Here is a 26,091-nt window from a genome sequence, read left to right on the forward strand (position 1 = left end):
CAGTTTAAATTCTTAGTCTCACTTACAGAGCACTGCATGGGCAAGCTCCTGCATATGTGGCTGATTTACTTCACCCACATTTATCAGCTCGCTCTCTCAGACCCAATCTAAGATTATTGTCTGTGAAACGCACTCGCTTAAAGACTCGTGGTGATCAAGCATTTGAGGTTACAGCCCCTAGATTATGGAATGCTCTGCCAATTCTATCGATTCTTTTAAAAAACAGCTAAAAACGTCTCTTTTTAAGCAGGCATTTGGGTAACTGGTCTGTATTAGGTTTCTATCCTATGTGTATTTGTTGCGTTTTTCCTTTGTTTATCGTTGCGTTTTTGTTTTTGTAAAGCACTTTGTGACCTAAGTCTGTGAAAAGTGCTGTATGAATAAATTTTACTTACTATTTTACAATTTATTTCTTGATTTATTTTACTAATTATATATTTCTAGCCTTATTTATCTTATTAAATTACTATAATGTTGTAATTTTAATGGCTTATTGACTTTATTTACTACTAAGATTATTATTTTTTTAGTATTTGATACATTTTTACAATTTATAATATTTTCTCAATCCCTGATTTCTGTACTGGCTGGACTACATTGTTAATGAGGGTCTCCCTGAATGTAAATAAAGATTGGTTGATTGACTGATTGAGACAAAAAAAAAAAAATCTATTTATTCAATAAATAAATAAATAAATATATTCATATCACAAGTAACCTATCATCTATTCACTTCATACATTGTCGTAACTGAACTACAATCTCCATTACAGCCTCTTGAAACAGTTCAATACTTTGTTAAAAATGCTATTAATTGACTAATAATCAACACAGTGGAGTTTTTCAAGCTACCTGGTATGTGTCCATACAGTCAGAGCCGATGGCCAGCTCCTCATCCACAGCATGAAGTTTCTCCATGAAGCTGCACTCTCTTGATGGCCCTGAAGGTTCTGGACCCTGAGGAGGTGGTGGGGGGCCCATGGGCACCACCTCTACCCTCAGATGTCGCGCCCTGCGTAAGCTCTACAGGAAAGATGTTAGATATTTTGTACAATGTGTGTCTTTATATTGATGTACAACTTTTTATCTACAGTTTTAACTATAACTCACTTGTAAAAATGAACAAGTAAGTAAATAAATGAACCAGTGATGAAATTTCTGTAAGGGACAAACAGCTCATTACTTTCTGAAGGTGTGAGATACCTGTCTGGGGCTGTTTTCTCCATCGTATTCACTGAAGGATCTGCTGATGCTTAGTCGAGTGCCCCGTGGTGACGATGCTGTGCTCTCTAAATCACTTTCCAGTAGCGTCTACAACACACAAATACCGTGTCTGAAATACTGAGAATCTGTATCAGCTGAGGACAAAGTTTCAATGACTGACAACATATGCAGAAAATTCTCACTCACCTCTTCTGCTGTCTCGTCATCTTCTTCTTCATCAGGGCAATATTCCTCATCAGATGAGTCTTCCTCTTCTAAAGGAATGTCCACAAACTGGGGACCCTTCACATAAATGAATATTAGATTACATCTATTAACACAGTATTAATAAATGAACCAGCATGCATTCCAAACTGCAGTCTGCAGGGGAGCTTTTAAATTACCGTCACTTTGTTGGGCTTCTTAATTGGTGAAATGTTCCAAGTGGGAATGACCTACAAGATAAACGAAGTGAATAATTCTTCAGATGAATGTATCTTCCAAGCGTGCACTTTATGATCATCTTTCTCATATATGCACTTCTAATGGTTTCAATACAGTATGGCAAAATAAATAAAACATTCAAAACAGTGTATTGAAACTTTACACTCTTCTGAAGGTCTCTCATTCACTGTTTTGCGTGGAAACCACTGTCAGGGATCAAAACTATCTATACCTAGGGGCACCTTACCAGAGTAAAGGGCGGAGAGCGGGGTGGCCGGGCTTAGGCTACACATGCACTCACACTCAAATGACTTCACAATTAATGTCTGGCAGCATTGTTACTTAGAGAACAAAACAGATTTGAGTTTAACATGAAAAATTAAAAGGTGCAAATGCCGTGGAATTATTGAGTTCATTTATGTTCTACAGGCTGCAAAAGATGCGCTGTATTTTATCTAAATATTACTTCACATACTGCACTTTCTGCACACCTTACCACACATCTTGCACATCTGGACACTCCACACCGAGACACTTTAGACACTTTTATTTTATTACCAATACATGCACATATTTATTCAGTATTGTTATTATATGCTGTTACCTGCACTTCTCTGTACATTCACTATTGCACTGCCTATTTAATCTCAGGTTATAGATATTATTGCATATTTTTATATATTTCTAGTTATATATATATATATATATATATATATATATATATATATATATATATATATATATATATATATATATATATGTGTGTGTGTTTTTTTATATATTCTTCTTTTTATGTTTATCACCCTTTTTATTATAACTGTTGGCCGCTAAATTTCCTTCAGGGTCCTTAAAGCACCTATCTATCTATTGATCGATCTATCTTATACTTGGACCCCAATAATCGGCACTTGCGATGTAATTTCTAGATGGTTACTAAGTTCCCATTGCTGTTATGACAGTTCACAGAAATCAAATGTTTAAGAACATTTTCATATGCAAACTAAACAGGGGCTAATTGTATGGACTGCAAACAATGATCATTTGTGCATATGAACCTTCTGGAGCTTAGTGTTACAAAACCACTGAATAAAGAAATCTGAAAAAAAGGAACAGCTCATAATCGCTTTCTTTGCACATTTCGATAAGGATATCTTGGCTCTGATTGGCCAGTAAAAATTAAATACTATATCTGTGGGTTGGCTGAATAATGACCATGACCTGTTATTAAGTGCCCTACAGAACTTTCTGCTGGCAGCAGCTTACAAAAACTGAAAACTCTTCAAATCTACACAATTCAGATACATGGCATATTTAAGCATTCAAAACTAATTTTGCAGGAAGGTAAAGAGTTTATATGCTTGATGAGAACAAATGCAGGACTAAGCATAAAACCTCTGCTCTTCATAAAGGGCAAATAGAGTTATCATAGACAAAACCAGCAGACCAGCAGACTTACCACTCCTTTCTCCACAACCTCTTTCAGTTTAGAGCGAGTCATCTTGGGCTCCTGGAAGATTCAGCAAGGTGAGGAAGTCAAATCCAAAGCATAATACAGCTAAAAATCAGAAATGTAATTATTATTAATATTAAATTATTGTTAACTAAGCCAATAATACTCACAAACAGTGGAACAGGTTCAGTGTCATTGATGGCAGCTTTCATCATGGCCACAACATGTTCATTGGTAATCACCTCCTACAGCAACAACATGACTTCTATGATATGTTTTTCACAGTGTATTTGAGCAGGAGTGACGTTGCTTAATATGTAATAAATGGAGTTTGTGTTTTTATCCAAGTATACACTACTGTGCAAAAGTCTTAGGCACCCAAGACACATTATCAAAATCTATTTATTTGTGTTTATTTGCTGAGAAAAGTGTTAATATTTGAAAAAACAAAATGTATAGAATATTAATTAATACTTTATATATATATATGTGTGTGTGTGTGTGTGTATAGTCATTTTCTGGCCCAGTATTATATGTAGTTAAAAAGCAGCTCCTGGTTTGAATCAGTGCTTCAGTAAATTGTGCTCATGATGTAATTGATGACATTAACTCTAATCTCTATGGCGGCTGTGAAGGTGTCATGGAAAAATATGGACCCAAGAAATTCTTGTTACTTTTTATTGTTTTGATGTTTATTTGAACTATGAATACGACTTTATTCTAATGTATACTGTGATAAACTCACTGCTAAAGTCAAATTTGCTTAGATGCCTAAAACTAAAACTTTCACACAGTTCTGTACACGTGAACGTTTTCTCTCTTGTAAACTGCACTCACATGTATAATGCTGCGCACGTTGGCTGAGGTCAGGTTATGCTGCCGTGATTTGTTCTCAAGCTCCCTGTCGAGCTCTTGATCAATCTCAACCTCTGGTTGGATTTCATCTTCGTTCTCCTCTTCCTCTTGCTGGGAACCTGCTTCGGTAGAGGTCCCACTCATGTCTTGTTTCCTCTTTAGGCCTCCCTTTCTTCTCCCACTTTGTCGTGCGCCGCTTTGCTCATTGTCTGAGAGAAGAAAAAGCATTTTATTTGTGCAAGATCAGAAAAGGAAGCTGATTCCCCATATTAAAAATGAAAAAAAGCCCCCTGACCACTCATATTAGCCTAGTCACCGGGCAGCTCAGTGTGCGGGCCATGGGAACGTGCTATTTTTCCTTGTCAAGTTCAATCCTGAAGGGTGGCTGGCACTGAAAAGTACGTAGCCATCAAAGTTATACGCTAAGCTTTCTACCAAGAAGCTGATGATTTAAAACAGACAGAAGCAAACAGATAAACCTAAAAGCACAAACTTAATGTTTGTTTTATTACCACTGTCAGAAAAGATAATAATTCAGCAATCAGACTGCCTAAACCCTTAAGGGTTAAACAAACACTATAAGGAACCTTCACTTCCAGTTTTCTAACATTTATGCTTTTCCTTGCAGCTTATTTGACGTGTCACTGTCTTTTCCTAATGAACAAGTCATGGCTCATTAGGTGCGAATACAGGTGTTTGGTTGTTGTTTAGGCACATGGCATTGAAAAATGCTACAAGCATGACAGGCCACTGTAAGCACTGCTGGAACCAAGCAGTGGGGGCCCAAATGTAATATTTGTTGTGGGATGAAGACCATGAAGAGGTGGGTGAGCCATATTGCCCACGTCTACTCCATACTTCCACAAATGTGTGCAAAACTAAATCTCACCGACTGTGATGACCAGGGTCTTCTCAGTTTCATCTTCTGAGTACAGGCCACACTTTACATTCGGCACCAGACCTGTTAACCAGTTTGGGGTTTTATTAACTCACGGCAGTTTATTCAGTAGACTGTGCCAGAACAAAACGTGTAGAATTTGCTTCAAAAACAAAGGAGACATTTGTCTTACAGCTGCAAATGTATTTTCATTACATGCACAATGTTTTGTATTTCTCACCCACATTTTCTGCATTGTATATGTAAGCTTATGTGCACATATGTCTTGCTACTAAAACACTGCAATTTCCCTTCGGGATCAATAAAGCTTGCACACTCGCTCTATCTGTCTGCCTGCCTGTCTGCCTGCCTGTCTGTCTGTCTATCTGTGCATCTATCAATCTGTCTGTGCATCTATCTGTCTATCTTCCTGTCTGTCAGATAGATAAACAAACAATCTATCTGTCTATCTAGCTATATGTCTGTCTATCTATCTGTCTGTCTATCTATCTGTCTGTCTATCTATCCGTCTGTCTATCTATCCGTCTGTCTATCTATCCGTCTGTCTATCTATCCGTCTCTCTATCTATCTGTCTATCTGCCTGACTATCTGCCCGCCTGTCTGTCTATCACTGTCCGTCTATCTATCTATTTATCTATCTATCTATCTATCTATCTATCTATCTATCCATCTATCTATCCATCTATCTGTCTATCTGCCTGTCTATCTGCCTGTCCATCTTCCTATTTATCTATCTGTCTGTCGATCTGCCTATCTATCTGTCTATGTATCTGTCTGTCTGTCTATCTATCTGCCTGACTATCCAAGTACCTGCCTGTCTATCTGCCCGCCTGTCCGTCTATCTGCCCGCCTGTCCGTCTATCTGCCCGCCTGTCCGTCTATCTGCCCGCCTGTCCGTCTATCTATCTATCTATCTATCTGCCTGTCTGTCCATCTTCTTGTTTACCTATCTGTCTGTTGATCTATCTATCTATCTGTCTGTCCATCGTCCTGTGTGTTTATCGATGTCAATGTCTATCTATCTATCTGTCTGTTTATCTATGTCTATCTATCTGTCTGTCTGTCCATCCTCCTATCTGTTTATCTGTCTGTTTATCTATCTGTCTGTCTGTCCATCCTCCTATCTGTTTATCTGTCTATCTATCTATCTGCCTGTTTATGTATCTGTCTATCTGTCCATCGTCCTGTCTGTTTATCTGTCAATCTATTTATTTGTCTATCTATCTGTCTGTTTATCTATCCATCTATCTGTCTGTCTGTCTATCTATCTGTGTATATATATCTATCTATCTATGTTCCTGTCTGTTTATCTATCTATCTGCCTGTCTGTTTATCTATCCATCTATATAGCTATCTGTCTATCTGCCTGTCTGTTTATCTATCCATCTATATAGCTATCTGTCTGTCTATCTGTCTGCCTGTCTATCTATCTGTCTGTCTATCTATCTATCTATCTGTCTGTCTATCTATCTGTGTATATCTATCTATCTATGTTCCTGTCTGTTTATCTATCTATCTGCCTGTCTGTTTATCTATATAGCATCTATATAGCTATCTGTCTGTCTATCTGTCTGTCTATCTGCCTGTTTATATATCTGTGTCGGTTTATCTATCTATCCATCCATCTAGGTATCCGAATTTCCCCATTCCACCTTAAATGGTGCAGCACTTGCACAGCGCCTCGCTTAATTGGCGTAGCAGTCACATGTAACTGACGCAGCATTTAAGGTGGAACGGGAAATTTCGTACAAGAAGCTTGCGAATAGAAATGTAACAGACTTCAGCCTCGTTTCTCACCCTCGGTCTCGGCAGCTGGATAGAGAGCTTGGCTGCAGGCTTTGCTCTTTGCTGCTCGTTTCGATGGCGGCGAGTTTTCATTATTTGGATGTTTTAGTACTTCTTCAGCTGGAGAGGAGCCGGGCTCACAGTCAGGAGAGGGGCTGTGGGTGGACCCTCCAGGTCTGCACTCGGTCTCTTCATTCTTGCTGCACTTGAACCGAGAAACGGCTCCTCTGGCAGCCGCCAGCCTGCGCTTACGTCCCGTGTTCATCTCAGCTCCACTGACGCTTCAGATCCATATCAAACTCCTTCGTTTTCAGTCTCAAAGTCTGCCCACCCTAGTGACGCCGAATTTCAGACTAGGCTTTGCTTAATATCCGTCTTCTGTTACTCCCGATCAGCCCACTTTCCAAAACAAAACCGTTAGCTAGCTAGGTTAGCTTCTTAGCTACCCAGGATCAACACTGCTGCAGGTCCCTCGTCTGAGAAGAAACATTGCCTCTCAGGGTTTGCTCAGGGACATCTCGAACGACCTGACGGTCTGAGATAGACTGCTGGTCATGGAGATATTAAAAATTGTTCACACAACACAAACAGATAAACATAAACAGACGGACTGTTTCATTCTGCGCGCCGCCGCAGCAGCGGGTGGGCGGTACAACAGCCAAACGCCACATCCTGTTCATTCGCCGTCAGAGCTTAAAGGGAAAGTCCACAGAATTTGCACGGAGGAGAATTGCCCTCAATAATATTATCAGAGTCTGAACCGACGCTAGAGGGCGCTCCCGAGCGAGTCCACAATCGATGGGTTGATATGGAGCATTTCATATTTTTAAACAGTTTGTAGTGCTTAAATATTTGTATATATATATATATATATATATATATATATATATATATATATATATATATATATAAAATGCATTTGTATGGAAGACCACAGAACAGCATAAAACATTTTAATACTGCTGTTAATTTTTTTTTAGCACTTTTGAACTCCAGTTATAGGACAGTTATAATGGAGCCTCATGTACGTTCATGACGTCAGTGAGCGTGAACTGTTTCACTCATCTGGTGAGCTGCTTTGCTCGCCAACCAATCAGCACTCAGTAGCAGTAATGCTAACCAATCAGCGCTCAGCAGCAGTAATGCCAACAATCAGCTCTCAGTAGCAGTAATGCTAACCAATCAGCGCTCAGCAGCAGTAATGCCAACAATCAGCTCTCAGTAGCAGTAATGCCAACCAATCAGCACTCAGTAGCAGTAATGCTAACCAATCAGCGCTCAGTAGCAGTAATGCCAACCAATCAGCGCTCAGTAGCAGTAATGCTAACCAATCAGCGCTCAGCAGCAGTAATGCCAACAATCAGCTCTCAGTAGCAGTAATGCTAACCAATCAGCGCTCAACAGCAGTAATGCTAATCAATCAGCGCTCAGTAGCAGTAATGCTAACCAATCAGCGCTCAACAGCAGTAATGCTAATCAATCAGCGCTCAGTAGCAGTAATGCTAACCAATCAGCGCTCAGTAGCAGTAATGCCAACCAATCAGCGCTCAGTAGCAGTAACGCTAACCAATCAGCTCTCAGTAGCAGTAATGCTAACCAATCAGCGCTCAGCAGCAGTAATGCTAACCAATCAGCGCTCAGCAGCAGTAATGCCAACAATCAGCTCTCAGTAGCAGTAATGCCAACCAATCAGCACTCAGTAGCAGTAATGCTAACCAATCAGCGCTCAGCAGCAGTAATGCCAACAATCAGCTCTCAGTAGCAGTAATGCTAACCAATCAGCGCTCAACAGCAGTAATGCTAATCAATCAGCGCTCAGTAGCAGTAATGCCAACCAATCAGCGCTCAGTAGCAGTAACGCTAACCAATCAGCTCTCAGTAGCAATAATGCTAACCAATCAGCGCTCAGCAGCAGTAATGCCAACCAATCAGCGCTCAGCAGCAGTAACGCTAACCAATCAGCGCTCAGCAGCAGTAATGCCAACCAATCAGCTCTCAGTAGCAGTAATGCTAACCAATCAGCGCTCAACAGCAGTAATGCTAATCAATCAGCGCTCAGTAGCAGTAATGCCAACCAATCAGCGCTCAGTAGCAGTAACGCTAACCAATCAGCTCTCAGTAGCAGTAATGCTAACCAATCAGCGCTCAGCAGCAGTAATGCCAACCAATCAGCGCTCAGTAGTAGTAATGCCAACCAATCAGCGCTCAGTAGCAGTAACGCTAACCAATCAGCTCTCAGTAGCAGTAACGCTAACCAATCAGCTCTCAGCAGCAGTAACGCTAACCAATCAGCGCTCAGCAGCAGTAACGCTAACCAATCAGCGCTCAGCAGCAGTAATACTATCAGAGCTGGTTTATGAGGAGCCTGGCCACTCCCTATTTCCCCCGTTATATTAAAAACAGGACGGCTGAACAGCAGAGGGCGCTCGCGAGTGAGTCCTCAATGAATGGGAGTGAATGGAGCTCAACAGCTAAAAATGGACAGTTAAATAGTTTCTATTCACTCGCCCAGAACCTTCCTTTAATTTTAGAGAGCAGAAGGATGTAGTTCACTAAAAAAAAAACAAAGAAAACTCACCTATAAATTTCATTTTTCTACAGCAAACGGGTTTTGGGCAGCAGGAGGTGGGCTTGATTGATGGGTGAGCACAGTAGCTCATTGGCTGTTCATGCTCATGATGTCATGGACCTGCATGAGATGCTGTTTTAAACTCCTATAGCTCAACTTTAAAGGCTCTTAAAATATAACAGCAGTGTTAAAATATTTTATGCTGATATGTGCTCGAGAGCGCCCTCTAGTGTTTGAGAAAACCAGGAGACATTGCAGAGTGGTCTCCTCTTTGGTTCTGATTGGTTAGTATCAGAGGACTTGTAGGGAGGAGAAAGACCACTCTGCAATGTCTTCTGGTTTTCTCAAATGCTAGAGGGCGCTCCTGAGTGAGTCCAAAATGAATGGGTTGATATGGAGCGTTTGAGCAAAAATGACAGTTTATAAATGCTTAAACATTTTTAGTGCAAAAGAATACAATAATTTCCTGAATACAGAGCGGCACAAACCATTTTAACACTGCTGTTGTATTTTCAAGAGCTTTTAAACTCTTAAACAGGCTCCTCATAAACCGGCTCTGGCAGCTCTCAGTAGCAGTAAAAGTGAAACACACTCTGCAACTGTAGGGGGAGCCCAAGAGCAAAAAATACCAATTCTCGTTTGATCCAAACCTTGTTTGTGAACATTAAATAAAACAAGTAGCTGTTGTTTATTCCAATATCCATGCAAATTTGGGTCAGGAGAGTCAATATTTTACTGCTAAATCTAGTCTGAACATCTAGGTTTGACCAGGTCAAGGCCATATAAGGTGGTGGAGGAGTGTGAGGATTGCTAACTATGCTCACCTGTCACTCATTACACAGGTGCTTATAATGGTTTAGCGTGGTTCTGAAAGCACATTTATGGCCTGTGGCCTAAAATAACAGATTATTGACTGCTGTGAGAAAAAACGACTTCTGGCACGAGGATCTAGAGATGTTTGCATTTGGCACAGAGAAAAGCCCAGCAGCCAGGCTGAAACTTTGGCAGAACATGCCACTGACTCCAGGACGAACCCCCAGCTTTATTGTTCCTCCAAAACTACATTTGAACATTTCTCCTCGAATTATCACCCGGCAGGCTAAAGAATCGGATGAGTACAGGCTGCTGCCTCCCAGCAGTCCAGAAAAACCTTCACCTAAGCTTCAGTCTCCATGGGCCCTTTCACCCTTTCGTAACAAGCTCCGTCTCACTCCACTTTCAAACCGGAAACGTGCCAAGGAGGACCGGTCAGACCCATCTACACAAGCAGCAATGTCGCTGGAGCATGTGGAGAAGGTCACCACTCCGTATGGCTTCCGTACTTTAGCTGCCAGCCCCAACGTGAGCCGACGAGAGTCGCTGTTTCACAGAAGGACCAGGAGTGTAGGAGAGGACTGCTCTTCTTGCATGTCTCCGCAACAATGGGGCCTACCGAAGTCCAACAGTGCAGCCAAAAATACCAAGCAGAGACAGGAAACCTGCTGCTCCATTCAGAAGCCTGAGAAAAGGGGCCTAAAGCTGCTTCTCAGAAGCCCACTGTCTTCCCTGAAGTCCCTCACTCCTGGTCACAGGAAAAAACATTCCAGAAAAGCTGAGCAGGAACTTTAGAGCTGTGTAAATGTGTCTGAGATGTTGGACGATATAACTGCCTTTTTGAATGTCTTGCATATATATATTTTTAAAAAGAATATCTTAATAAAATCAATGTTTTATTCTATATTGAGCAGATTATTTGTGGTAAACAAACATGCCTTTGGTGTAAGCAAACTACCCCTTCTTGAGACCTTGAACCACTGCACAAAATTGTGCTATTTTGCCATGACCCAAACTGACCCTTGTTTAAATAATTAAATAATTCTAAAATGTTTTAGGTAGGGGTGTGTTGTGTTTTTTTTTTTTTTTTTTTTTTTGTTGTTGAAAAAAGTCCATTTGCTTTAACTAGACATCAGGCATCTTCTCTTTTTGTATGACCCCTGGGCAACACGAGGGAAGGTGGGTCAGAACGCATACCATGTTGCAATGCATGCTGGGGACTGTAGTACGTCTCAGGGTGAAACGGGCTAGGCTAATACGAGTAGAAAATAGCCTAACCAGCGGGCCTCGTCTTTGACACATGGGCTTCAGAGGAATCACGGACACCATTAACAGCTGTTCCTCATTTTACCAGCTGCACGGAAGCTCATCAGTAGCCACTGAAGAACTTCTGACGTCATTTTAAAGCAATTAAAAACACAAGCACTGAAAACACACGTAACTCACAGCTAAAACGAATAGTTAAAATAGTTCCTAATCACTCGCCCAGAACGTTTCTTTCATTTTAGAAAGTAGAAGGAGGAAAAACAAACAAAAAATTATATATAAATGTGCTTTTTTCTACAGCAAACGGGTTTCGGGCAGCAGGGGGCGGGCTTTACTGCTAGAGCGTGATGATTGATGGGCGAGCGGAGCAGCGCATTGGCTGTTCGCGCTCAATGACGTCACGAGGTGCCATTTGAAACTCCTTTAGCTCGAGTTTTAAAAGCTCTTAAAAAATATAACATTGGTGTTAAAATGTCTATACCATTCAGGGGACGGGCAACAATTCTTTTATTCGGACAACGTATTCTTTTACGTTAAAAATGTTTGAGCATTTATAAACTATGATTTTGCTCACTGGACTCACGTCATGCTCGTTGTCATGGCAACGTCTACACTAACTTGTACTCTACGCATGCGCGTAATGTTGCATCGGACTACACGTGGCGTGCATGCATACGGAGCTTTTCCATCGGATTGTTCAGGAGAGCCTGCGTATAAACCCCTCAGCCTTAATCTACAATCGGAACAGTCGGACTGGCAAAAATGTAAACACAGTCAGCGATGGCGAGAGATTTGGTGAACACAAGTGTGGAGTTCAGCAGCAGAACCTGGAAACAAATCGCAACCGACTCATTTATCTTTCCAAACTTAATGTGGTGGACAAAGTTGTTTATGATCCACCGTAATAAACGGTTTCAGGTTACAAGCTACCCCAAAAAATGACTCCTGATAATTTGATTTATTATTATTTTATTTATTATTTATTTATTTATTGACTTGTATATTATGTTCAGACTTCTCCAAAAGTTGGTTTGCATTGAAATCTTTGCATGACTAGCTGATTAGCTCACTGAGGATAAGGGTGTTCCTCAATCTGCCCCCAGGCTTCCTGCGAATGGCCACTCGTGTAGACACAACCCAAGTGTGATGCACTTCTGAGCGGTGAGCTGAAATGGGAAAGGGCACGTTATCGCCCTGGAACAGGACCTTGGAGTCTAGAGGCGTTCAGTCTGCGGGCATGTAAACTCTTGAGTGAAAGAACTGAGATTAACACATCGTTCAAAAGATAACTACAGCAAATATGCATTATTAGGAACCTCTATGCCAACAGGAGATCACCAGTGACTTGAAACGTGATAATGCGTTTTTTCCAGGTCATAACACGTTTTTAAAATGTGTGCAAAAACATCTTGTTTATTCAAATGCGAAATGCATGTGTTAGATAGTAATATAGGAACCAGATGTCTGGAGTTCAATGCCTCTGTCTGATACTTGGGAAAGGTTTGGGACCAAACTTGTGAAGACAGGGCAATAGCCTGATTTTGAGCACTTTTTGGAAAATGTCCAAATTTTTTTTTGGGGGGGGGGGGGGGGCTGGGTGGGTCAGAGGGTAGTTTAGTCTAGTAATGGTCTGGACCAAAGTAGAAAATAATAAATTCTTGCATTGTAGTTCTGGTTTGCCTGGTGTTCTCACTGATATATTTCAAACAAAAAGATGAAAACAAAAGCCATACAGGTACACTGGGCAGATTTTACGACCCATGATAACTGATAACATCACCCAAACTTTCTGAATCGTGCCGTGCTCTGATCTGTCTGGGGTCTTTATCTGTCTTGTGATATTAACGCAAATGCTCTCTGCAGTACTGTGGTTTTGCACAATGCAACGCAGGGTGAAATCCCTGTAACGGCCTCGAGTGGCTTAGTGCTTTTACAGAACAGAGAAACCTTGGTACATTAATCCATAATACATGTGCAGTCAAATGTATATGAGGTATTTTATAATGACTTAAAACATGCCTCAGCATCATTTTAAAGCCAAAACTATCTGTCCTACAATTACAGATTGACTTTATGAAGAGACGACAAAACACACGCACGTGTCAAATCAGCATCAGAATCATGTCTTTGAATCATGACCATGTACCAAAGAAGTTACCCAGATAGGAAATGCCTGTAAGAGGTTGGTCAGTATTGGGTTCATACTTCTAACAATTTCCATCTGAAACAAACTGAGACTGACCTGCTCAGGGGGTTTTGGTCTGCTTATCTGGTGGGCTTATTGACTTCCCTGAGCAGCAGTCATATCAGACCACAAACCTACATGCTTATGGCTGTTACTGTGGAAGCAGGGGTAGAAATCCGAACAAATGCAACGGTTCCCCAAGGAACGTGGAGAGGTGATAAACCAAAAAGCTTTTTTTCCCGCCTTTTTTATTAATATCATAATCCTTTACATAGTTATGATCTTTTTTATGAAAATAGGTCAGTAGAAAGCAATTTTCTTAAAAAGTCTGTCAACATGTCAGAAGTCTTCCATTTGTACAGTCCAATTTCTGCACCAGTGTGCAGTGCAAATGTGGTAAAAATTCACTGAGGAGGAGTGTCTTCCTCCCTGCAAAATCCCTGGCCCCACCTCCAGTGGGCCACAACACCCAATCAGGAAAAAGAGGGATTTATAAGGGACAAAGCAAATGACCGTTTGTCATCAAATGATAAAATACGTCTTCAAAGACTGGAGTACTTGCTGTTTTTAAGTTGCAGGTTTTCCAACACAAACTTTCACTGTGAATACTGTAAAATCATCCTTCTGCTTGACCTCATGGAGCAGGGATTTTACTTCCATTATGAACGGTTTGGGAATTCATCAATTCCATTCGAACACAGCATGAGTGCTGAATCATAGTAGGGGAGCCAGTAAGCACAGCAACACTGAGTGTGACTCCTGGATATGATTCTGTCTGTAAGGCTGTCCGTATGGTTGTGGTTCTGTCAGTCTGTGCCAGTCTTAGTTCCAAGGTTTAGCCCATCCTGTGAGCCCCGCAAACCCAATCACATCCCCCAAGCCCAAATCAGCCAATGACACTTGTGCTGAGGAAAACAAGAGGGTGCGTCTCTTGGCTCCAGCCAGCGGCATTGGAGTCCCAGAAAGAGAGAGTTCCCCCTTTAATGAATGGGCAGGATGCCCCGAGTGGTTGGAGCAGAGGATCGGCTGGTGGTTTGTTCTCCAGTGACATTACAACAGAAGAATGGGCATGAATATGGGGATGCTGTGGGTAGGGCTTGAAGAGATTGGCCATTTGCTCTCAGTCACTGTCGGAGCCCACTGCAGACGAGCCTTTTCTTTTCCTCTTGGGAGGTTTGGGTTTGGAGTCCTCTTCCTCCTGGGGGAAAAAAAACACAAAGGTTTTAGCACTTTTCTAAGGACGATCCCCCAATCTTTACTGGGCGTATCGTGGATACAGTCAGTACTTAAAGAATTCCCAAAAACATGTCATTATAAAGAGACCATGTTTGGATTAAGTGCAGCGCAGTGTATAAAATGATGGGTAGAAATCCTTGTACTCGTAGTTTTTGATGGAGATTTTTAAAAATGTGGCAATATTAGTTCACTGAGTCTGTCAAAATATTGTGATGCTTTTGCATATGTCGTAAAAACGGTCTCATGATATGACAGTACGATAGTATCCCAATATGTTTTTGCCATATCATGCACCCCTACTCAAGACCATTTAAAACAGGTGCAAATGACATTATTCCTGATTTCAGGGATAATGTTTTCTCCATTTTTTCATGAAATCTATTAATGGGAGGGAGCATTCAAGAAACTGTGTTTTTGTACCAAGTGCATTACACGTCAGCTGTTATTTTTTTCAAACGTCTAATTACAAATGGACACATGATAACTGATAACATCACCTGAACTTTCTGAATCATTGGGTGCTCTGATCTGTCTGGGGTCTTTATCTGTCTTGTGATATTAAAGCAAATGCTCTCTGCATTACTGTGGTTTTGCACAATGCAACGCAGGGTGAAATCCCTGTAACGGCCTCGAGTGGCTTAGTGCTTTTACAGAACAGAGAAACCTTGGTACATTAATCCATAATACATGTGCAGTCAAATGTATATGAGGTATTTTATAATGACTTAAAACATGCCTCAGCATCATTTTAAAGCCAAAACTATCTGTACTGGTAATCTAAGCACCAGTTTTTCCTGTGTGTAATGTGGTGTAGATGCCAACGAGGGAGGCTATGACACACCAATCATGCAATGAGACAGAAACTCACTGAGGCGCTAGATGAGGCGCTGTCATCCTCGTTATTGGCTGGTGGGGCAGCAGCACCTTTTCTTGATCGGGGCGAGGAGGCTGGAGCTTTGCGCCGAGATTTGGGAGGCTTTGAGGAGTCCTCATATTCTTCAGCCAAAGAGAAGAGATCGCTGAACCTGCCATGCAGAAAGAGAACAGTTTAGATTTTATTACATGTGCATCTTGCACATTAATCCACACTGGTGAGATATTCCAGACACAAGTTATATGTGGACAGGATAGGTGGGGTAATGTAATTATTTTTTCTGTAATTTTTATGATGCATTGAATAAAGTCAGATCAGTATAAATTACTTAGATGGACGAGGCTATATTTACGTATTGCCGTCACACAACTAAAACTTTTTACTCTACATGTTCAGCTGCCCACAACCATCCACCTAGCCCTGCAATCAATGTGTCATTAGCTTGGGAATTCACAGACGACAGTCAGCATCACTGCATAACATGAGACTTATTTTGTCATTTTTCATGTATTTTTTAACGGTTTGAAATCATAGGATAATAAGTATTGGCTTGATACAAACCACAGAAAACACAAGAAAAAGCTTGTTTGAGTGCCTTCATACTCCAAAATGTGAAAACTAACAAAAACGAAAAGAGCCAGAATCTTTACTGCCACAGAAGCACACAGTCCATACATATGACTGACGAGGTGGATCCAGACGAGACTAAAATCAGTGAGGAACACCCCCATGTGAAACTAATCTTGTCACATTAGTGGGGAAACATCATTTTTTTTTCTCTTTAAGTGAAAAATGTTAAATCTCTGGGGTAAGAAGCCCCCCAGAGATGAGGCAAAAGGCGCATTTCAGTTTCATAATAGAACCTAAACTATTAAATAAATAAATAAATAAATAAACAAAATTGACATTTCAAGAGTCTATTCTGTCATTTCTTTTAAAGATTTTCTTTTTTTTGTGCTGCAAAAAACCAAAACTGACTGATGTTTCAGTGCATTTCCTCTAGCAGTGTGTAGGTTTATGCATCATCAGCCTGTATATGATAAACTCATACACAGATATAGTTTAACTTTACAGTGAATGAGCCCCTAAAGGAGGCAATCCTCCCACCACTTTCCCATACTGGTATTAAAATAAAATTAAAAAAAAAACCCTTACCTCATCTTATGGGCTTCATCGCAGCTGGCTTGAACATGCTGCAGGGCCTGTAGAATGGGTGTCTGGGAAAAGACTATATACACACAAACACATGTTAATGTCCTATTTATGTCCTGTATTTAACCTGTTTTTACACAGTATATAGCAGAAATTAGAGTTTAAAGCTTCTTAATAAAGGAAATATGCCTGCTTTCCTGACGCAGGTGAGAGTGTGCTGGAGAGGATCAGACATACAGTTATTCTTGGTGTTGTTGAGGCTGAGTCTCAGACAATCCAAATGCTCCAACATCTGCTCTAGGGTCAGCTGAGCTAATTTGCTGCTGGAGCTCCGCAAGCTGCAGGAGAAAACATCACACGATGTAAATGCATGCAAATCCTAATGCGGCTTAGCACTGATTCAGTACAATGTAAGCACGTTAACTGCTCATGTAACTGCACATTAGCATCTGTACAGAGCTTCACAGGAGCTGAAGTAGGAAAGGGATCTGTACAGGCCTTTCACTGAAAAGCGGAGAGTGAATTGGCACTAACATGCTAACACAAGAATTCAATGATTGAGATAACTGCAATGATGGAGGCTCACAATATTTAAAAGGGGTACAGGAAAGAGCTTTTAACCCAATTCAACTGATTCTGTTATAATTATTTTCAATAAGGGTGCACGTGGCAGTCCATGCTACTCGCATTGCAAGTTTCAGTAGTCTATGTTTTTGTGCCGCTAGCAGTTTTTTTAAGGGTGGAACTCACCTCTGCCGTTTGCGGGGCATGTTGTTGTTCTTGATTAGCAGGGCCTTTATGTGTTCTGCCAGCAGGTCGTCATGTTTGGCCGCCCAGTGCCGCAGGATGCTGGTGGTAAACTGGTCCTCCTGGTGACACGGCCGACTTAGAACCATCTTCACCATCTCCTCACTGGGACTAAACATGCAACAGGATTATTAGCATCTCCATCACTGTCAGTATTAAACAACTGCATATGATTGTAACCATTTAGGAGCTTACTTCTCTCTGCGCAGTTGCAGTAGTAAGCAGGAGAGAGCTTCAGGATGCTCTATAGACAGAGAGAGAGGGGGGGATTAATTAAACATTTACTAAAATTAGAAATGAAATGTCATCCAGATATTCAATTTATTTGAAAAGTCCACTGTAGATGCCAAACTTTGTTACATTCTAACCAAATACGTACTAAATATAAATCTAATATAAATCTCCCACACTAACCCAAATGTCCCACACTTATCCCAAAATGTTAAAGTAAACCAGGTTCTTTGCCTGATACTAACCCGAATGCTGTTGACTGTCAAGTAAGATTGACCAGATTGTTTGTTAATAATTTAGGCGTTTGTAGAGAAGGAAAAGATGAGCATAAAAAAAAAGGGTCAGCAATATTTAAATGTAACTGAATGATGCTGAAACAGAGCATGAAGTGAGGCAGTCTGGCTGAATGTGTGTATTTGGTGTTTTGTAAGGCGAGTGCACAACTCACCTTTGTATTTGAGGTGCTGTAGGATGGGGATAATGGTTTCCAGTGGGATACTGTGGGCCAGGAACAGCTGCCACGTGCTATACTGCTCAAACGTCTCCCAGTCCAGTGACTGAACTGTAAACACACACAAATATAAAAATAAATAAATAAAATAAAAAACAATATACACACACACACACACACCAAAAAAATAGTGTTACTATCTGAAATTTCCTCCATTTTCCACTTCATGGATAGTTTCACAATGTTTATCTTTTTTTAAGGAAAGAAAGTATTTACAGTGAATCAATGTGGCTGATTGTGTCACTCTGGACATGATATTAACTTCTAATGCATACACACACACACACACACACACACAACAAACACACTTACTGAGAATATTGAGCACAGAGTCTTTGCGGAACATCACCAGATTACCCATCATTACATGACACATCAGCTCCTGAAGCTGCAAGAAGAGAGAGACAGAGTGAAAAAGAGAAAGAAAAGAGATAAGATTGATGTGGGATCTCTGGGTTTCAGTAATGTTTTTTTTTTTGCATTATATTATTCAAGCAGGACACAGATATTAAATAATTAACCTGTGTGGAATCAATGACCGCCACAATCATATTAAGAAGCTCCCCACTGCGTAGGGTCTCATCCGGGAACTGGAAGAGACAAACACAAAGAAATTAGTACTAATATTAACTACTATAACAACTTACATATAGATAGTTGTTATGAAAATTAAAACTGCAACTAATAACCAACAAAACTATTGATTGTGCCTGAACAAGATATGTAGTGAACATCATGGTCTGTAGTACTGCATGGTCTTTTTTGTGTGTACCTCTGAGTAGATAGAGGGTGTAAGGTAACAGAGCAGCCTCACGTCATCCTCCTGGCAGGCCTTCATGTCCATCATTAGGCAGGTATGAAGGTCACCTAGTGCTGTGGCCTGGGCAAACGACTCATATAAACTCATCTTTCCTGCTGCCGCTTTACTGCAGAGAATAAGAAACACAGACAGACACAGGAGACAGGCAGAGTGAGAGAGCAATATTTAACATTACAGGATGATGGTCAAAAATCAAACCTACACAATTTTCAGCTTATCTGAAAAGTAGTAGATGTACTTAAAGAAGTAGTTTAAAGAAAATTGTACGTCATTCCTTCCATTACTTGTCAGTTACATTAGCCTCACAGCTATAGAACAAAACTGAAGAAGCAATCTTCAGACACCAAACACGTCTTAACTGATCAACTCCATTTAGGGGAAAAACTGTAAATCTGATTTTTGCCGAACCTTCACTGAAACAGACTTATGCTGGAATTACACCAAACGACTTCTCAAGCGATTTCAGCATCACTACAAATTTCCAATGCCAAAACAAAATCATGAGTCTTGCTAGAGTGTGTGGCGCCGGCGTCATCTCAATCGTTTAGTGGGAGCTGATCAGGATGGCTGTCTTATTCTCGTCTTGACGCTGCGGCAAAATGTACGATATTCAATATTATCTTAAGGTTTAGGTCCTGGCTCATGTAAATAGTGACATGCCAGGGGAGTGTGTGAGAACGAGCAATCGAACATATGTGGAGAGAGAGAGAGAGAGAGAGAGAGAGAGAGAGAGAGAGAGACAGAGAGAGAGAGAGACAGAGAGAAAGCGAGAGAGAGAGAAAGCGAGAGAGAGAGAAAGAGAAAGAGAGAGAAAGAAAGAGAGAGAGAGAAAGAGAAAGAGAGAGAGAGAGCGCAAGAGGGAGAAAATACATGTGTGAGAGCCTAAAGTCTGTAAAAAAGGCAAATCTACTCCACTTTGAAACAATAACCACATTAAATAACTAACTAAATGTAAATGGGTGTATCCTGCCTTTCGCCCGAAGACTGCTGGGATAGGCTCCAGCACCCCCCCGCGACCCTGACGGAGAAGCGGCTTAGAAAATGGATGGATGGATGGATGGATGGATGGATGTAAATGGGCTGTTTTAACATTTCAGGTCCATTGAGTGTAACAGTGATGTAAAGAAATGTGCCGGGGACTTTTTCTTTGTTGTTCATTACACCTAATCAACAATTCTGAATCACTGAATGTTTTGAAAATTTTTATGTTAAATAAAATGTAACTATGATTTTACAGATCAATTAAAAATCCTGGGTGATGAGATGCTAGAATATACAGCTCCACAGTGAACTGGGCTGAGCCAGAGATCTTTACACACCCAGCCAACGTATTTTCCCACTTGTACCACTATGGAGCGGAGAAGCAAAAGGTTTTTCTGCTTGTAAATTTCCACCAGGCGAATGATGGTAAAAATCTCAAAAACCGAGTTGCAGTCTTGCAAGGACCCTGCAAGATCCCCAGTCTTTGCAAAATCACAGTCCGTGACTAAAAGCTCTGTAACATCGTCTTTAGATGTGAAAGTAAGACAAAAAGTCTTTTCAAAGTCCTCGAGTGTATGTTTAGCATTAACTGTACTGCAGCACTGAAGTGCCACAGTCTCAACAGTGCCCCCACCTGGCTTTGAGGTAGTAGAGGAGGTGATAGCCAATTTTGGGCTGTTTCTGGTAGAGCTCAGCGAGCATGTCCAGCAGAACGGAGAAGCCACTGTTATCCTCCTGCATCTGACACAGGTTTCTGAAGATCAGACACACTGGCTTACATACAGATTCCTCCAGGGACCTAGAAACAAGACAGAGAGATAACATTACCACATCCTTCTACTGAATTAATCGGTCTCATCAGCCACAATCTCTAAAAAACAGCTGTTGTAAGCAAGATTCACTCAGACCAGGATGAGCAGACATGCACACACTTACTCTTCACTGATTTCCTCAGGCAGAACATCTCCTCTGAAGTGGCTTTTGAACAGCTCAGACAGACAGGAGGCCAGCGCAGACATCTGCTCTGACTCAAAGTCCTCCTGAGAGAGAAAATTGGAAACGTTTTTATGAAGTCATTACTTACATCCATCTTAAGGTGGTGGTTCAACTTCACTGATTGAAAGAAGCGATTAAAATGGGTTAGAATAATACAGAACAGTATGCACTCAATCTATTTCCAAATGTATAAATACATGTGCAGTTTTTATGGCCTGTATTCCACTGCTGTGTAATTCTTTCATGCCATTAGCATATGTGGTTTATTTTAAAGTAAAAAATGAACATTTTAACCTCGTTGGCTCATATCAATGTATATCATACTATGCACTATTCATCATATCATGTAAAAGACAGATTTCTTGCTTTTCTATAATCTTGGCTCAAAATGTAATGACTTTTCCCCAACAATAATAAAAAACATGATGCATCACCTCCCCCTCCCAACACCCCAACCGATCACGGATAGAAAACCCTTAGCTAGCTCAGGGATACCTTCCTGAGACTGTGTCTAACTCAGAAATGCATCACGCTTCAGAAGAAAAGTGAGATTTCCTGTTCATGTTGACTTTATATGCCCCACTGAGAACTTTTGGATGCTTGTTTGAAACACAAGAGTTTGAGATATATGTTTCACATTAACTTCCCAGTCCATTAGTATGGAAATTAAGCTTATTCTGTTTTGAATTCACTGTTTTGTTGGAGCCATGAAAACCAGCACATACACACACACACACACACACACACACACACACACACACACACACACACACACACACCTATTCAGGCTACGGTAATTTAGCCTTGCCCATTCACACACTACAGCTCATTCACATACCGCTGTTGTCAGAAGAAAACGTATTGCCTTTTTTGACATTTTTCAGTTTTTGACATAATTTGAAAATACCTGTTACCCTTTACATTGTATGTAAATTTCATGAAGAATGGACCAAAAGAAATGACCTAAAATGACTTGAAAAAAATTCTGGTTCCACCGACTTACATTAAAAGTAAAGTTGGTTTTCCCTTCTCCTGTAAATTTAACATTTTGGAGATGGAGGTTTTCTTCCAACAAGAGCGATATATATATATATATACACACACACACACACACACACACACACACACACACACACACACACACACACACACACATCTTAAAAGGTACAGTAACAAAAAGATATTTAATTCTAAGGGATAAAAATTGGTGGAAAACAATTGTGTATAAATTAAACATGACAATTTTTGTTACACAAAACTTCATAAAACACCAAACGCGCTCCTCTTGGAAGACAAATGTAGGATATGGGCCCTTTAATTGAAAAACCTAAATAAATCAAATCTAATACTTTTTGGTCAGAGATTTACACCCGTACTCACCTCAAATGCATCTTAAAAACCCTGAAAACAATTCAAGGCTGCAAGCTGCTTCTTTAAACTCACCTCCAAAATGAGGTCCACTATCTCCTGCATGACCTCACACTGTGTCTCTGTGTCACTGGGGAAAGCAACAGTGGCGGTGAGATAAATTAATCACTGTAATATCTTTGAGTAAAACTCATTATGGCAGTTCTCTAATGAGGTTTACAGCTGCCTCACCTGCTCTTCTGCAACTGTAACACTTTCTCCTTCAGCGTCTCATCTAGTTGGTCCACATACGGCGTAATATCAGCTGGTTCATCTATAAAAGTCTCCTTGATCTGGTGGAACCTGAACTCACGTTTTTTACCTTGGGAGAAGAAAGCATTTTTAGAACAGGCTGAACAGTACAGTGAGCAGAAACAGCACCGTTTAGCCTGCTGAATTCCAGCAAGCAAAGCAGCCATCCTCAGTGTTTGCCCTGCCCTTGTTTTTCCATTGTGTCACGCTACACAGTCCCAATTCACCAGTCAAAACATGGCTGTTAGCACAGGCTGTGTCATAATATTTGCCAGAGTGACACAGTCATCAGCTGTAGCAGCGGAACTACAGAACAATCTCAGCAAATTTAGCAAAATGTCTGCATAATTCAATCGTTGATTATGTAAACAATGAGTGTGTTTACATGCACTTAACACAATCAATCAGATTGCTGCAGTTATTGGATTAATCAAATGGTCATGTACACAGCACACTCCAATCTCTTAGATCAGAGTAAGGTCTAGAAATCCGATTAAGAAATACAATAAAAGAGCTGGATTTTAGCTCAGTAAGATTTCAGTACATGTAAACTGTTACTCTGATTTCTTTTGGATTTCTCAGTCTGGGCATGTGCGAAAACAGACGGCAGTACCGGAAATAAGCGAGGTGTTTTCAGATTATTACATGCATTTAAACACATTCACTGTCATGCATGTGGTTCACTGTAGAGGAAACTAGTGACTCAGATATTTTTTTTACAGTGGTGGTGATAGGAACCAAGAGACAAACAACAAAACAAACACATTTTCTATGTGATAAATCTGAAAAGACAATGTTTTTGGGCGACTATTTTGCCTCACAACACCCTTCATAATGATTCAGAACCATTTCATTTAATTTTTCTATGAAGATTGCAATTAGAGGACTATAAAATCTTCAGATGTCTGGTTTCCATCATGAGCTCTATGAAGAATTCTGACGTGGTAAGCTACTTTAGAAGTGTGCATTTCAAATCTCAATGACTTTTGTTCACAAAGTAGATAAACTACTTGGCTTAACCACATCATTTTAGTTGACCCATTTAACCATGTAATTAGGCAGACGTTTAAAAGAAATCAGTAAACTTCTCCTTTAAAGACATAGTTTGGCACAAAATAAAATAAGATGCAAGTAACAAGTGACAGAACTTTATGTACACCAATTAGCATTGTGCCATAACTATGTTCACATTACCAGGTTGAAGTGGCACAAATCGGATTTTTTGCCCTAATGCGACTCCGATCTGGTGTTTTCAGAGCTGTGCGGACACGCAAACCTGATGTTTTCAAATCCAACCTGAGTCACTTTCATATGTGGTCCTAGATCGGATACGCATGTGACCTTAATGTGACGCTCAGATCGGAACTCATGTGTTTTACCCACTGCCCGTGCGCCATCATTCAGCGTTACCATGGCAGCAGCGCCAAACAGAAGTTAAAGCCTGTAAATGGTGGAAAAGCAACACATCTCATCTTTTCCACCCTCGTCTGGCTCTAATAACGAAGCCGAGAGCTGCTCAGAGTTAATGATCTTCTCAGCGAAGCTCGTTCTGCTCGTTAGTTTTAGCTGATGATGCAGTGATTCATTCACATGATGTTACTGAGTAGGATGAGCTCATGAGGGTCATTTCAAGACGCCGATCCATTCACATTAATGACAGATTTGAATCTCCTACCTAAACGAGTGTAAACCATTGTGTCAGAGAGTTCGGATTTGAGCACAAAATCGGATTTGAGCAATGAGGCTTCGCAGCAGCGAACTCTGCAGAGCTGTTAAGTAATCTCTAACAGAATTGTTAGTATGGTCTTTGACACTGTTACCAATAAAAATGGACGAAACTATGCTGCATAGCTAAAAACAGTAGCCGTCCTGAAATGTGAATTTTGGTTATAAATGTATTGGCTGTTCCACTAAAGGGGAAATTGTGTAGATTCTATATTTTTGCTAAACTATCGCTTTAAGCTACAAGAATCTATTTGACATGTAGTGTGTTGGACAATGCAGTAACAGTGTTTGAGGAGCCTTACCCTTATTGTTCAACTCCTCCTCATCATCACTAAAGGTAGCATCTGTGTTGTCATAGCAACCATCCTCTTTATCCAGCACATGGTTGTCCATCTCCATGGGAACGGACTCTTCCATTTTCACTGAAGAAATGAAACAGGAACATTTATTTTGAAAGAAGAAACAGGACAAGACGCAGCTTCAGAACATTGCTTTAAGCTTTCATACCAGTGGACAGCTCTGGATACAAATATTTAGTTTATTAGTCACTATATTCCCAGACGACTGTTCTGTAAAGATATATCCGAGTTTAAACGTGATGAGTGAGGGTAAGGTGGTGCGTTTATGGTGCAGACCTTCTGTTGGAGGGGATGGGGAGCTGCAGAACTCCGGGAAGCGTTCTCTCAGCATGGAGCGCAACTCACGGTCCAGTTTAGGGTTGTCGAACAGCGGAGCCAAGTGACTGAGAAAGAGACAAGAAGAGAATTAGCACAAGGACCGAAAACTTTCATGACAGGGTTGAACAATTGTTTTTGTATCAAATTCACAATTTGAAAGAGCATCATTTTCAAATCGCAGGAGCAGCAACTTTAATTGTATCCCACATTATATAGCATTGTCTTAACATGGCTTAAGTGGAGAAATTCAAGCCAACAATGCAAAGCTTGCAAACTGGAAGTCCGACACCCTACGTTCAGCACTGAAGTCCAAAAAAAGGGATGTGATCTATTATTAATAGCAGATGGAATAAATTTTTGAGAGAGCAAAATTACGAAAAAAAAGAGGTGTAAAATACTCACGCCAGCACTCTCTTCTCCATGATAAAGTTAAGAGAGTTGAAGACGCCCTGGCGCACTTGAACCTCCAGTGGTGGAAAAAAGTGAGGGATAATCTGAGGTAACGAAAAAGACAATAATTACAAATGTAGGAGAACATGAGACAGACAAAACAGTTAAAACTATGAAACAACATTGTGTTATTAAAGGCAGGGTGATACAGTTTTGGGGAGAAAATGACTGTTATATTCTTATCCTTGTTCACATGCTTCTTGTACAAAAAAGCAACAAAATATAAGAATAAAAAGTGATACTGACAGACTAATTCATAAGTAACTCTAAAACAGCATTTACAGGATTGTGGTAAATGCATGTTGCACACCGCCCAATATAGCGGCATGACGGAACTACACCAGCGCTCGATGCAGCAAATCACCCTTCAGAAGAATTCAAACAGCCTTAATACACAATTTCACGTATTATTGTGTGATTCAAGAAAACCTGAAATAAAGGCCATACTTTTTTCATTCAGGGCGACAACAACGGTTCCTTTAAAAGTGAACAGCTGCACGCAA

General features: G+C 40.6%; 2 protein-coding genes across 3 annotated transcripts in view; both read right to left on the minus strand.

The window, feature by feature from the left end:
- The window catches only part of si:dkey-27c15.3 (GON-4-like protein), a 30,281-nt gene extending 23,003 nt beyond the window's left edge, over positions 1–7,278 (minus strand). Inside the window, exons 1-9 of one of the 2 annotated variants that reach the window (XM_017711403.2) lie at positions 6,649–7,278; positions 4,842–4,913; positions 3,935–4,161; positions 3,268–3,342; positions 3,104–3,154; positions 1,608–1,658; positions 1,411–1,506; positions 1,204–1,311; positions 853–1,023 (exon numbers count right to left, since the gene is read on the minus strand). In XM_017711403.2, coding sequence (XP_017566892.2) covers positions 853–1,023; positions 1,204–1,311; positions 1,411–1,506; positions 1,608–1,658; positions 3,104–3,154; positions 3,268–3,342; positions 3,935–4,161; positions 4,842–4,913; positions 6,649–6,901 — 1,104 coding nt within the window. In that variant the 5' untranslated portion in view covers positions 6,902–7,278. Of the gene's footprint in view, positions 1–852; positions 1,024–1,203; positions 1,312–1,410; positions 1,507–1,607; positions 1,659–3,103; positions 3,203–3,267; positions 3,343–3,934; positions 4,162–4,841; positions 4,914–6,648 lie in introns of those variants that run through there. The other variant, XM_017711405.2, reaches the window with a different exon arrangement.
- A 6,404-nt stretch (positions 7,279–13,682) lies between these two features.
- Positions 13,683–26,091, minus strand: part of ints3 (integrator complex subunit 3) — a 30,153-nt gene continuing 17,744 nt past the window's right edge. Inside the window, exons 13-29 of the mRNA XM_017711402.2 lie at positions 25,541–25,632; positions 25,097–25,203; positions 24,764–24,883; positions 22,677–22,806; positions 22,521–22,575; positions 21,018–21,121; positions 20,716–20,880; positions 19,053–19,206; positions 18,802–18,870; positions 18,593–18,668; positions 18,218–18,331; positions 17,734–17,782; positions 17,482–17,649; positions 16,969–17,069; positions 16,735–16,807; positions 15,574–15,730; positions 13,683–14,667 (exon numbers count right to left, since the gene is read on the minus strand). Of these exons, the coding sequence (XP_017566891.1) occupies positions 14,590–14,667; positions 15,574–15,730; positions 16,735–16,807; positions 16,969–17,069; positions 17,482–17,649; positions 17,734–17,782; positions 18,218–18,331; positions 18,593–18,668; positions 18,802–18,870; positions 19,053–19,206; positions 20,716–20,880; positions 21,018–21,121; positions 22,521–22,575; positions 22,677–22,806; positions 24,764–24,883; positions 25,097–25,203; positions 25,541–25,632 (1,812 nt within the window). The 3' untranslated portion in view covers positions 13,683–14,589. The remainder of the gene's footprint in view (positions 14,668–15,573; positions 15,731–16,734; positions 16,808–16,968; positions 17,070–17,481; positions 17,650–17,733; positions 17,783–18,217; positions 18,332–18,592; positions 18,669–18,801; positions 18,871–19,052; positions 19,207–20,715; positions 20,881–21,017; positions 21,122–22,520; positions 22,576–22,676; positions 22,807–24,763; positions 24,884–25,096; positions 25,204–25,540; positions 25,633–26,091) is intronic.

The sequence above is a fragment of the Pygocentrus nattereri genome, chromosome 27 (genome assembly GCF_015220715.1).
Source record: "Pygocentrus nattereri isolate fPygNat1 chromosome 27, fPygNat1.pri, whole genome shotgun sequence".
NCBI lineage: Eukaryota > Metazoa > Chordata > Actinopteri > Characiformes > Serrasalmidae > Pygocentrus > Pygocentrus nattereri.